The sequence below is a fragment of the Amia ocellicauda genome, chromosome 3 (genome assembly GCF_036373705.1).
Source record: "Amia ocellicauda isolate fAmiCal2 chromosome 3, fAmiCal2.hap1, whole genome shotgun sequence".
In the NCBI taxonomy this organism is placed as follows: domain Eukaryota; kingdom Metazoa; phylum Chordata; class Actinopteri; order Amiiformes; family Amiidae; genus Amia; species Amia ocellicauda.
Genome location: NC_089852.1, coordinates 3,701,416 through 3,714,461, shown reverse-complemented (window position 1 = coordinate 3,714,461; position 13,046 = coordinate 3,701,416). Strand labels below are relative to the sequence as shown.

At 44.5% G+C, this 13,046-nt stretch overlaps 1 protein-coding gene across 3 annotated transcripts in view; it reads right to left on the bottom strand.

Moving 5' to 3' along the window:
- Window positions 1-13,046, bottom strand: part of LOC136732483 (serine/threonine-protein kinase WNK2) — a 45,719-nt gene that overhangs the window by 18,375 nt on the left and 14,298 nt on the right. The window contains exons 2-13 of one of the 3 annotated variants that reach the window (XM_066697764.1): window positions 12,110-12,282; window positions 11,792-12,012; window positions 11,364-11,521; window positions 9,043-9,131; window positions 8,060-8,279; window positions 5,806-6,088; window positions 4,567-4,778; window positions 3,256-4,188; window positions 2,355-2,510; window positions 1,981-2,019; window positions 1,274-1,456; window positions 210-710 (exon numbers count right to left, since the gene is read on the bottom strand). In XM_066697764.1, coding sequence (XP_066553861.1) covers window positions 210-710; window positions 1,274-1,456; window positions 1,981-2,019; window positions 2,355-2,510; window positions 3,256-4,188; window positions 4,567-4,778; window positions 5,806-6,088; window positions 8,060-8,279; window positions 9,043-9,131; window positions 11,364-11,521; window positions 11,792-12,012; window positions 12,110-12,282 — 3,168 coding nt within the window. The remainder of the gene's footprint in view (window positions 1-209; window positions 711-1,273; window positions 1,457-1,980; window positions 2,020-2,354; window positions 2,511-3,255; window positions 4,189-4,566; window positions 4,779-5,805; window positions 6,089-8,059; window positions 8,280-9,042; window positions 9,132-11,363; window positions 11,522-11,791; window positions 12,013-12,109; window positions 12,283-13,046) is intronic. The other 2 variants (XM_066697765.1, XM_066697766.1) reach the window with 2 other exon arrangements.

The following is a 13,046-nucleotide window of genomic DNA, read 5'->3' as shown; positions in this document are numbered from 1 at the left end:
TGGATTGGTTCCCTCATATGACACACCGAGGAGAACAAGCCTGCTCCCGTTAGTTGCAGTAGCGATTGAAAACTCGGTTAAATCGAGATGGTGAAATCTATTCAAATCATTCCCTCATCCCGATTACAGACCGTAGGATCAAAAAAGCTAGAGGCATTTTACACTGCTACATAATGTGGCTCATTATATTATACACACCATACATTTACCTGCCCAGTCGAGTCAGAACGAGGCAAAGCAGGCTCAGAGAGAGGATAGGAGTTGGGCTGCAGTGCCTGCTGTCTCACTGGGAGCTGCTGTTGTGCTATATGAGGACTCTGCATCGGAGGGACGTCTGTATTCATGATCTGTTGCAACACGGGCGGATAGACCTGCTGCGGAGCAATTTGGGCTACCGGCTGCTGAGGCGGCAAGACCGAAACGCCGGAGACAGCCATGGCAAGCAGCGTAGAAGCTGGCACTGCCTGGCACTGCAGAGCCACAGAGACAAAGGCCTGCGCTTGGGTCCCGGCCTGCAAGGGGGGCGCTATCTGAGACGCAGAGAGAGAGGCAGTGGGCTGGACCGGAGGGGCAGCGATCGTTTGTCCAGGGGAGAAATAGGAGGAAGGCACAGGGGCGGCACTGGTGTTGGGGAAGCCGGAGTGAGGAGGAAGAGAAGGGAAAGAGTCGCATCCAGCGAGAGGAGCTGCAACAGGAAACTGTGGAGGGAACTGGAAGAGGCAAACAGAAAAGAGTAAAGTGAGTAAAATGAGTAAAGACAGGATAAGGAGGCAGGCCTGTGCAGAGCAGCAAAGCAAACCAAATGGCCGCTGAACACCACCTACGTAGACATCAATTCTGGTCTTTAAATTTCCCCGAATACACTGCTCCTTCTTTGCCAAAAATTGTGTTTGTTTTTTAAATAAAAAAAAAAGTAAATGGCACATCTGGATTGAACACAAGCAGATGGCGCAAGATATACTTTGCATATTAATTAAATTGGAGGCCACCAAAAAGCAGGTAATTTCAGTATTTAAAACCGAATGAATCCGAGAAACCTTGACTTTGGCAAATGCTCAGAGACTTTATAGGTTCCCCTTGGCACACCTCATTCCATCAGCATTAAAAAGGTGCATCAACCGAATCTTTCAACATCCAAAACCTGAAATCAAAGCTTCCCCGACTAAAGAGCATGACTTCAGACAAAACAGACTCTTTATACATAAAGAAAAACTCAGTTCTCTGCTGGGGGAGGAGGCCCTGAATATTGTTAGAACAGGCAGGGGGGGGTTACCTGCGTTGGCGGGATGTGAGCGAAGTGTGCCAGCGGGGCCGTGGAGACCTGCTGCGGCTTGAGTGGGGGAGGCGAGTGGGTCGCCGGACACTGCTGCGCCTGGAACTGGTGGCCATGCTGCAGTGACGGGGGCCCGGGAGCCTCGGGGCCCATCGGGGGGAGGCCCTGCACTGCGGCCAGGTGCTGTGGACAGGAAGCACACAGGGCTCGTTTCAAGGCTCGTTACAGACGTCTTTTTCCTCCTATTGAATGTTATTCTCTCATATCCTGTCACTGGATGTTTAACCATGTCTATTTAGGTGTGCTAGGATTATTGCAGTTAATATTTTTCTGGGGAAAATAAAAATGAACCAGAGTGGGAGGTGGGGGAGGGTATACAACGGCTGGAAATATTCAGTGCTGGACTTAGCGGTTCCAAAGCCTGATGTAACTTTTCTCCCCAACACCCACTCTTTCAGCTTTGAACATCCTGAGCGCCTTTCCCCTGATGTACATCTGTCAGGGCAAAGTAAAGGGTCAAGTGATAGATTTACTGCCCGTGTTTAATTTTTTAGATGCCTCTTGGACTGTACATAGATTTCCCTCCATCCAGTTCATGCCAGACAGCGCTTTACCTGCCATTTAACGATCTTGATCAACCAAAATGATACGCAAAACAGTAGACAGGAAGGAAGAGGTTACATTAATGCAGAGGAACAAAAATCTACCTGAGACTGGAATGTTGCAGTGTAGAAATAGCTTTGGAACTATGAGGAATAAAAACAGAGGGTAAGAAAACCAAAAAGGGAAAATAAACACTTCAAAATAATGAATAAAATTTTTTAAAATAAACAGCCTTTCACAAACCTCCCATCCACTTACACACTTGGCAAGTACTAGAATTCAAGACTAACATGACCCAACATATCCCCAGAGACCGTTCAGTATGTGGACACATACTTGATAAGGCACACTTCCACCACAGTCTATTCAACCGGGGCAGCAGGGGTCTTGCATTAGTCAAATGGGAATAAGTCGCGTATTTTAAACTCTACAGTTTGGCCATCTGTGTTGCAGAGCAGGTCGTGCGCTGCCAGCTCACCTGCTGGGTGGGAGGAATGGCCGCCGCATGGCTGGGATGCACGGCGGGCGCTACAGCTGGCTGTGCCACCGGGAATGTCTGCACTGGCTGCTGGTAGGACGGCTGGGACGACGGAGGGAGGACAGCAGCTGCGGTCGGAGCCATGGCGAAGCTCGGCTGAAAGACAATAGCAGCACTTCAGGCATAGGAAAACCTGTCCTATAGAAAAACCAATGTTGTCGGACCTGGCTGAGGAAATAAAGCCCACACGTTACTTTCAGTTGCACACAAACAATTGGGAATGAACGGCTCGCACAGCAACAGTGCAGGGGGTCTCCGGGGGCAGCTAGGTGCTGGTGGGAGAGTCTGGAAGGTAGAATGGATTTTTTTAATCAGGATCAATAGGATCTGTGTAAAGGAGAGTTTGTTTAGGGGAAAGGGAAAGAGCCTCTCCAATTAGTCACCCATCTCCAGAAATCAACATTTCACGAAATCCCAAGAATTGCGTGCCTCGTTCAGGAGAAAGGTGCCTGAAGGCAGATCCATTCAGTCAAGCAGAGAAAAGGAGGCATTCGGAAGGAGTGGGAGAAAAGTTAACAGTAGGTGCTTTGGCTTTGCTAGATTAAAAAACTGTAGTTGGAAATAAATAAAAAGGGGAAAAATTGGCAGAGAATGCATAGATACCAATATTTTTAATTACTGTACAGACAGACTGCGATCTGGTGGATTGAAACATCTTGAAATAAAAATAAAAGGAACCGAGTCACCCTTTAGTAACTAGGCGAAGCAGGGAACAGAGAAAGGAGTTCAGCTCCATGCAATTAGCTGGTGCACCCCGTATATAAGCACTCTAAAAGGCACTTAATCCGCTGGGACAACAGGTGAGGGCTAAGCGCAGACCAAGCGTCTTTATCCGACCTACCAGAGTACAGAATGCGTTTTCAATGGCCTGGGAGCCCCTGCTGTTCTGTGCAGCTGGAGGCCTTGGTTTGGCCTTTTCACTCGGACCGCTTTTCCCACCGTCGCCTTTATCCTGCTGCTCGGGAGCCGCATGCACAACTGCCTGCCCATGGCTACGGGCAGGCCGATAGGATCCCCTTTCAGGCAGCTTGTACGCTTTCAGGAGAGCCGAGCTGGTCTTTCGGCTAATTATGTGATGTAAAGACTTGTGCAACAAAGAGAGGTCTGAGGAGTCTGGGCCTCTCCGGATGCCGGCGGACGCCGAGGGCCGAGGGCTCGAGCTCGGAGAGGACCTGTCGCAGACAGGAGGGAGCGAAAGACGCACGAGATCTGTCCTCGATCTCAGCAGGTGTGCCAGGCAGGCCTGACAAGATTGTGACTTCGGCATCAATAACTGGGCGGGATACTGGAAGTGACCGAGGTCTGAATGCCGTGGCTCCTCTGCCGTTTCCCTGGGAGCTCCGTTTCGGGAAGCGCTGTCCCAGGCCAGGGCAGAGCAGGGAGCAGCGAGCTCGGCAGTGGCCGGCAGTGAGGATGTGATGGAGGAATCGCTGTGCCGGCGGATATCCCAGTGCTTCGGGGCAAGGTGCAGCAACAAACCTCCGCTCCAGAGTTCAGAATATTCGCAGCCAGGATCCCGAGGGGCCGTGGACTGGGCAGACCCCCGACGTCCCATTTCACAACAGCAGGGCGCCAACTTCAGCATGGATGGTTTCAGAACGGGATGGAAGTGGCTGCTCTTTAGGGCTTCGATCAAAGAGGTGCTTCCACGTCTCAGGGTAACTCCGCGCTTGTTCGAGCAACACGAATAGGAAGCCCCGTCATCAGAACAATAAGAGGAAGCGGCGTCAGATAAAAGAGGCTCCGCGATTATGCTGGGGCCGCTAGAATTGTGCTGTTTCAACAGCGTTAGACAAGAGAAACAAATTCAACATGATTTAGTTGTGGGTACGGCAAGTATAGGTACCTGTAACGTAAAGAAAACGTTTCACAGCAGCATTAAGAAGACTTCCAGTATTAACAGATGCCAAAGCATGGGACGGCCTTTACATTAATTCCAAAATCTACCACAGATACTTTAGAGGTATATTTTGGATAGGATGGATAAACACTACACTACGCAGTTTCTGCACTTTTGTTCCCTTTGAAGGTACATTTTAAGGTCATCAGAGACTCAGTATTTATGGTCTTGGTTTCGGCCGGGTTCCGGGGAAATGCCGTGTGACGAGTTGCGACAGACTCGAGTGCGACGCCAGTGCTCTTCTCTACTCACCGCTGGAGGCTGCTGGTAGGGCCCCAGCTGCGCCTGCTGGTGGTGCTGGTGCACATGGGGAGCAGGGGCCATGTCGCTCAGCGGGGGGCTACAGACCTGCTGTGCGGCTGCCGGGATGGGGTCAAGGAGGGCCTGGTAGATGACACTCTGCTGGCTGCTTTGGGAGTCCGAGTACACGGTGGAGCCCAGGCCACTGTCGAAAGTGCCGTCAGCTGGAAGCACAAGAGACGCAATTCGGAAAAGGATTTGGAATAATATCCTGTTATATCCTCTAAACAAGCTTCACCAAGTCTTAATCCCCACCAAAGAAATGAGAACTTATCTAATGAATAGCATCCATCTATTTGAGCATTCAATACTGCCACCAAGCCCCCTTTGAATCTTATGCTAGTCATTTAATTATGTACCTGGAGCAATGTACACACACACGATGAATCGTCACGTGTGTTACTTTGAGGATCACATGAAAGCCAGGCCACAAGAGACCCACGGAGCTTTTAAGATGCACATTAGCACGCATACGGTGTCAGGCTGATGTGTTCACGCAGGGCTTTATCACATTACACACAGCTCATGGGCTGGAAGGTATGATACCGCGAGCTCAAAAGTGAGGAGTATGGCAAGCCGTTGTGACATTTAATCCATAATTGCCGATATCAAGAATTGAATTTGATAATCAAAAATACAATTGTTGATATCAAAAATAGCAGATCTGTTCAAAATACAATTGTTGATAATGAATAAAAGGATTCAATTTTTAATTCTTAGTGGGGAGAAAGATAAAATCTCTATATATAAATCTCAACAAAACAGCAAGAAGCTAATTGTGCGACTGATTTCAAAGCAACCAGATGCGGTGCTCTCACAGTAAAGCATTTTTATAGTCTGAAGCCACCTATGCTGCTTATCTATAGCAGACGGCTGTATAAATTTTCAATACTGTATTCCTAAGCACTTTCGCAGACGTGGACTAGAACATTAAAGTGATCTATAACTAACGTGATCCCTTCTTTGGGAGAGGGATGGAGTGGGCCCAGTGCTTCAGTGCTAGGCTCCTCCTTGCCTTATACTATATTAAAGGCTTACAAATACACCCACAGGAGAAGGTGCTGACGCAATCACCCAAAGAGGGCCAAGTGAAAACGCTGAGGCGCCACTGCAGCAATCGGGACTGCGGAGATTTTCATGCCTTGGGCAGGCGAGAGCTCATAAAGGATGCATTATTGAAAGGTTTCTCACATGTGACCGAGGTGGCGCTGGCAGGCAGGTTGAGGAGCCGTGCATGCTGGTCCGCCTCGGGCTCCTCCGGCTCGCAGAGGCCAGGCCGTGGTGGCCCCGCGACCGGCACCTGCAGTTGTGCTTGTGGGATCCTCTGGCTCTCGGCCCCCTCGCGGTCTTTCTGCTCGTCGCCCCCCACCGCTGGGATCGTCCGCTCCCTCTTCCACTTGATCAACGAGACTCGGTCCCTGATCGACTTCCCCACGATCTTTGCATCGTTTTCGTGAAAGAACCCCGACTCCACCTGCAGAGGCAAGAAACGTTCACAAATACAGCCATTTTAAACAAGATAAATATTTTTGGAATATGACTACCTGTACATCAACTATGAATACTAGAACACTAAATGATATATAAAAAAAAAAAAAAAAAAAAAAAAAAAAAAAAAAAAAAATCGGGCTGATTTACCACATCATCCTCAAATCAGCCAATTTCAATCATCGTCCCCCCATCCTCATCACAAAAGAATCAGTCAAATCTTCAGCCTTTGCACGTCAAAGGTATTAAGCACAAAATTAAAAACAAAACCGCTGACAGGAAGTAACTCATACACAAAGGTCTTTCAAAAGAGATTAACTACAGAAATTATAGGTCACAAAATGAACACCCTGACCCTGATAATGGGAACAATTAGTCTAGAAAACATGACCATTTCTTACATCTCTTTTCACTTGCAAAGCATTAGAATCCTCAACTGCCAGTTCTTAGCTCACCACTACGGGCTCCAATATTAACACAGGAGAGAAGACCAACCTTTGTGCTCTTAATATAGTAGGTTTTTTTTTTTTTTTTTAAATTAATACTCTTTGACAGTTGCAAGTCTCCCCAGTCATCTGCCAAGAAAGAAGAGGCAAGAGGACGGGAGGCCTAGAACCAAGCAAAGAGAAATGCAGAGAATTCAACCTGCTTGCCTACGCTGATATGTATGAATTTGTCTTAAGAATTTCAATGCATTTTTTTTCCTTTTTCTTCCATAAAAAAAATTGAATGCTGTGCATAAGAATTTAGCATCTAAAATTGGGAAAAAAAAAAAAGTGGATCACCCTCTGATCAATACATTTTGCTTCCAGACCCAGAAGTGCCTCTTAGACGGTATAACTGCCATTACGTTTTATTAAATCCACCTTCTTTCCCTGTGCTAAGGTTTCCTGACCGACAGTGTTAGATGTTCCATGAGGGTAGACATCCTAGTTTGGTTAACCTCCCAGGTCACGGTTCAAACCCATCACATGCTAAATGAATGTAGTCCCCAATGAAAAGAAGTAAAAACTACCTCAGTTGAGCAATGCAGCATTCAAGCTGACATGAATAATCCATCTTCCTTGATCGGTTTGAGGTATCCTGACAGAGCTAATCTCAGATGCCATCATGGCATCTTGCCCAAGAGTCAAAGCAATTTGCACAGCTATTTTATCAACAAACTCGTAAGCAAAATAAGGCCGCCTTTAAATACATTTAATGAGTAAAAACAGCTCGTACAAGAACATGTTGGAATCCGATCCCATAATATACATTTCTACACCACCCCCACACACAAAAATAAATAAAATAAAATGCAGTCTACCATATTATTTTGTCTATTGAAGAGAAATAAATTTAAAAACAGCTGTGTGGGTGAAAGGATGTGTTACAACCTGATCTGCAAGAGGGAAAAAAAAAAAACAGGGAATTCAAAGACAGCATCTCAAACTCAATCTGGATTACAGCACATACTTGATATTGAGATTAGGAAGTTGTTACCACATGCTTCGCTTTCTTTGCATTTACCAAAACAGCACAGTTGTGCAATAAGCGGTTTTAGTGGTCGAAAGGTCTTCCATACAAGAGGAAATCCTGCATTACAGTTTAAAATGAAAACTAAAAACAATCCGGACAAAATTATAATAATCCTGCAGACTGAGGGGGAGGGAATGAAACCGATTTACAATAGTCTATGAAACTGGAGGAGATTAACAGAAATCTGTGTATTGACCGCATTAACTCTGAACTACCATGTAAACAAGCAAGGCAACAATATAAACTGCACTTATGTTTTTGTTGTCCTCATTATTGCTTGCAGACTGAAGTATTTGTAATCTACTTGTCACACTATTATTGTGCATTTGTGCTGCACCAAAAAGGTGTAAGTTTACACTGCAAAAAAATTGGTTAAATCGAGAACAGTGGTAGAAACCTTCCAATCAAGTCGAGCCCAGAGCTTTTTAAAACTCCTCACCATTTCTTGGGCAACATCCTCGGGGACTTCCTTCTCCAGGTCAAAGCTGAACTCGATGGCGCCACTGTCTTTGTACTTCCCTTTGAGTTTTTTGGCATCCTCGACCCATAGCTTCAAGGCGATCGAAGACTTTTTGCCATCATCCTCCTCGGCCAGTTCGACGCGGACCCCCGTGTCCTCAGCGAAGAAGGCGTGGTTAAGGAGGTCCTTTATAGAATACCTGCCAAGCAATTCGAACACTGCATTAGACATGCATTAGAAGATTTTGAGCTCAGAATACAGTTGGCAAGTTGCTCATCATTAGTATGTGATTCACATAGAGTACAACAATGGCTCTGAACAGCCTGTACATTCCTTTAAACAAGCCAACAAACCACCACTAAACTTGAAAGCCATCTCCCCCAATCAATTTCACAGTCATGGCTCTGCATAGATGTCGTCAAAGTGGTTCGCACTAGCCTGCAAAAAGTACCACTTCGTAATTAGCTGTTCTTCACTGAACTGGTTTTCATTGTCATCGGTTATAAACTACTGCCGCTGAAAAGATGACACTCGTTCCCCCATTAAAACTGCATGATGGTGACAAATTTTGAGTATATTGGAGAGGAATACAGGCTGGCATCTCATTCTTCAATTAGTCATGCATTCTTTCACCTGCATTTTTACCCTAAATAATTCACAACTCTGAGCTACGTATACTACATTTAATCAATCATTTAGGTTTATAAAAGGTACACACGTTTGATGAGCAAAGGTGGTTTAGTACGCAATAGAAAATCAACGTTATACGGACACATTAGAAGACAAAGTGGTTATTATGATCCAAGACGATGCATTTAATTCTTTGCTGTGTGATTCCTGTTCAAGGACGGGCTCCACAGCCCAGAATGTGGTCTAAAGTGCGGTCAGGCTCCCAGTCAAAGCTTGCACACTGGATTATAGACACAAAGTGCTACTTGTTCATTGTTTAGTTTGAAACAGACCTTTCTTCTTTTTTTTGGCAGATGCATTCTCCAATAATTTCCTTGATTTCTGGATCGGTAACCTTGTTGTAGCTTGCCGGCTTCACACCCTAGAGGGGGGAGGGAAGCAGAGGTTATCAAGACTGGAAACACAGCAGCATTTGTTTGGCCAACAAGGTTTTTCAGTCGTAATAAAATAAACCAACTGAATGCAAGACATGCATAGTCAACGATACACAAGTGTAGCTGCTAAGGGTATTCACAAAATAAATACCATTTATCAAATGAATCTCGGATATGGCATCACAATTCCTTAGGATTAAAAGGAAGTCAAAAGATCTTATCGTCCCGTTACTTTAAAAATAGCATCACTAAAAGCAAATTGGACTCCATTGATCGTTAACAACATTTTAGAAGACCGACCATTTAACTACGGATTTATGTTCTTCTATTAATAAATATTCATATTTGCATACATATTCAAACACCATTCAGGGTGTTAATTCAACCACAAGAGAACCACAGCCAATTTGTATGCAGATCTTGAGGTTCAGATCACATGGCACACTAACAAAGGCATCATCACCATCTAAAAACAGATGAATCACTCCTTCCCCCTCACAGAGGAGCACATACAACCATAATAAACCAGAGGATGACTTTCAGGCCCTGTTGCATGTTGATTGAGAGTATGTGAAATCAACCCCAGAAGTTCGTTCAGCCTCCCGTGAAGGAACCCAGACAGACCGTTTGGGTAATTTAATTCACAGGAACACAAAGAGGAAATTAAAGTTGCAAACCTAGCAGTCAAGATTTTATACAAGTCCTCACTGATCCATGGATCACATAATGCCAGGTGGTTTTGTACAATTCAAATTAGTTTAAAATAAAACTTGGGTAGGAGCATTTGCATGTTATTTTCCCCAGCAGACTACGGTGTTTATTATTAGGATAGTGTAGAGGACACCGACTCCCAGGGTGGGGAGTGGGGTCTACCAGTATTGTTTTGCTTCCTTGGTGTAATACTCAGAACTGGATACCAGGCACTGAATGAAGGGGGTCAAACATTGATAAACATTTTGAAACAGAATTCCAAACCAAGAACTGATCGTGGAAAACATTTGTGCGGCCTAAAAAAAAAGTGCGTTTCATTACGTAAAAACCCTCAGCCAGGTAGTGCCAAGCATGTAATAACTATAAACACATTCATTTCGCATGAGCAGTAAAAAAGTGCTACTCATTTCAGATGAATGGTTAGCTCTGTTTAAAAGGTTCTTCAAAAGGGTATCAACATTCACTTGGGGGGGACGGGGACTGTTTTTTTCCCCCCATTGATAAATACGGTGGAAAGATTTCGGAGAATCTCGTAAAAGCTGAATGGGCTTAGAACAGATACACACTATGACTACAATCTCCTACAATCTTAAAAATGCACAATTTTCTTCATTCTTTATAGAAACAAACCCCTCAAAGACTACACCTAAGTGGTTTAGATAACCAAACAAAAATGCAATCTAAACCTCTTCAAGGATAAATAAAACTAATCTGAATGTGTGCTGTGTGGTCAGAACTGTCAGAGCTAAGACTCCTGAATTGTCTCCTGAACACTTGGTCTAATTGCTAGGAGTATTATTAGCACATGACAATACAGACTATAAACTAGTTCTCGTGGCCTGAAGGTTTGCTGCACTATAAGCAGTAAGTCTGACTAAGGGACGAGATGCCATTTGTGCTAAAAGCAATGCAAGCTTGATCACCAGACTGCTTACTGCCCAGACAAGCAGAGCTCAGAAAGGTCACTCAGCCCCCGAAGACAGCGCTGTCAGGCCATGTCAAAGGCAGAGCGCTGACACCCTGCCACTCTGTACACATCACAGCCTCCCTAGTGGCGAGGTCACAGTGCTCACAAACAAAGACCGTGTGACAGGTCCGATACAGGGGCCGATATAAGCAAACAGCCTAACCCACTTCCACATGCACATCTACAAAGCCTGAAAGCAATAATTCAATTAACTAAGCGATCAGGATTGGTCAGAATATTTTCAAGAATATGGTTTACGCTGTACATTAGGAGGAGTTTGGATTGCATTTGCTTGAGAGGGCCAGGTCTATATTTTTTCACATTTCCCAGTTACAGATCTGTTCCCGAAAACAGATTGAAGCAAAAACTATAAAAAAAAAAAAAAAAAAAAAAAATGGTTCTAAATCCAGGTGTATGCAGAAATAACTGATAGTGTAACTTTTTCCTTTCCAGGTCTTTTATTTAACTATAAATCAGTGCTGAGCTTTTTACAATTGCAATAAAACCAAAACAAAGACTAAGGCAGAGTCGTTTTACTTACGCTCGTGACTTTGCGGTAAATCTGCGCAGCGTTCTGGCACTCCGAATACGGATACTCCGAGGTCGCCATCTCCAGCATGCACATCCCGAAAGCGTACACGTCCACCGATTCATCATAATGCTCTTCATACATTTCGGGGGCCATAAACTCAGGAGTGCCTGAAAAGGATTCAGCGAAATCAGGTCAAAGTTTAACCAGACTCTAATTACTTTAATAATTAGACATTCTTTTACTTATTTCCCCAAAAATCTTACACTTGAAATTATTAACAAAAAAAATTGAGAAAACAAGACCTTTGGTAAGAACAAATGCACAATCTTATGGTCTAACCAACCGTGATCAGTCCCGGCGCTTATGAAAATCATTTTTACATTAGAACGGTTTCTTCAATAGACATTCCCTGAAAAAGACAACAGCCTATTAGTTACCGATGACACTTTTGGCAAAGGAAGCTCTTTTTAGCGTAGCGAGGCCAAGATCGCCTATTTTCACAGATCCAGTGGGTCCAGTTATGAAGATGTTGTCACATTTCAAGTCTCTGTGAATGATCGGTGGAGTCCTCGTGTGCAGGAAGTGAAGGCCTTTCAAGATCTGGCGGCACCAGCTACGCAGAACCTTGGGCTTCATCACCTTAAATCTCTTCAAGTACCTACAAAAACACCCACAAACATCACAACTCAAATTGGTCGAAGGGAATCAATCTTTTCCAAATTAAAACTGAAAACTCTAGAATCATCCATACGTACGTTTTTAGCGTCCCCGATGTCATCAGCTCAGTCACCAGCACGATGCACTTCTTTCCCTTTAGAGGAGATTCCCAGGAGTCGTAGAAGCGGACGATGTTGGGGTGCTGCAGGCCCTTCAGCATCTCAGCCTCTTCCTTAAATCGCTGCCTCTCCACCTTGGTGAGCTTTCGGTCCTGCAAGGACGAGGAAGAAAAAAAATCACGTAAATGTACCACAACAATATGAATTAGACATACTGGGCTCTTCGGTTACCTTCTAAGCTAGCGGATGTTGAGAAGTTGCGTCAAGGAGACCTCACTTACTGTACTTGCACCTCACTTCCTGTACTTGCCCGTGTAAATTGTAATTTAGAAGTTGTAAAATGCATTATATTTTGAATTGCTATGTTTTATGTAAATTGAATTTGTAATGATTGATGCCTTTATTGAACTGTATTTTTGCACTTATGTTGTAAGTCGCCCTGGATAAGGGCATCTGCCAAGAAATAAAAATAAAAATAATAATAATAATAATAAAAGGAAACATTTGTGTGCTGCATGCATTTCAAAATCCGTCTTCCTTAAAAACTTGATTGTGGCATCAAAGAGAGAAAAGCCTTAACCATTCAAATCAAGTTAGAGCTACCAAAGTGAAAAGGGGACTGATCAATACATCAAACCGAGGAGCCGCCTCAGCTGAATAAATGCAGAAACTGCCGAAACTGCCAACATCGGGAAGGCCACTAGCTTAATTACTTTGCGTTCTCCATCACGCATGTCTTTAAACTCAGACATCATGGGACGCATTGAGCTGCATCATGCAACACCTCTTCCGAGACAATGCAAGGAAAAATGATAAAAGATAAATGATGTGCAGTGACATTGGCAGAGACCCAATCCTCGATATTTTAATTATTATTTAGGAACTCTGCGGGGGAGATTGCTCTGAAGAGAAGCAC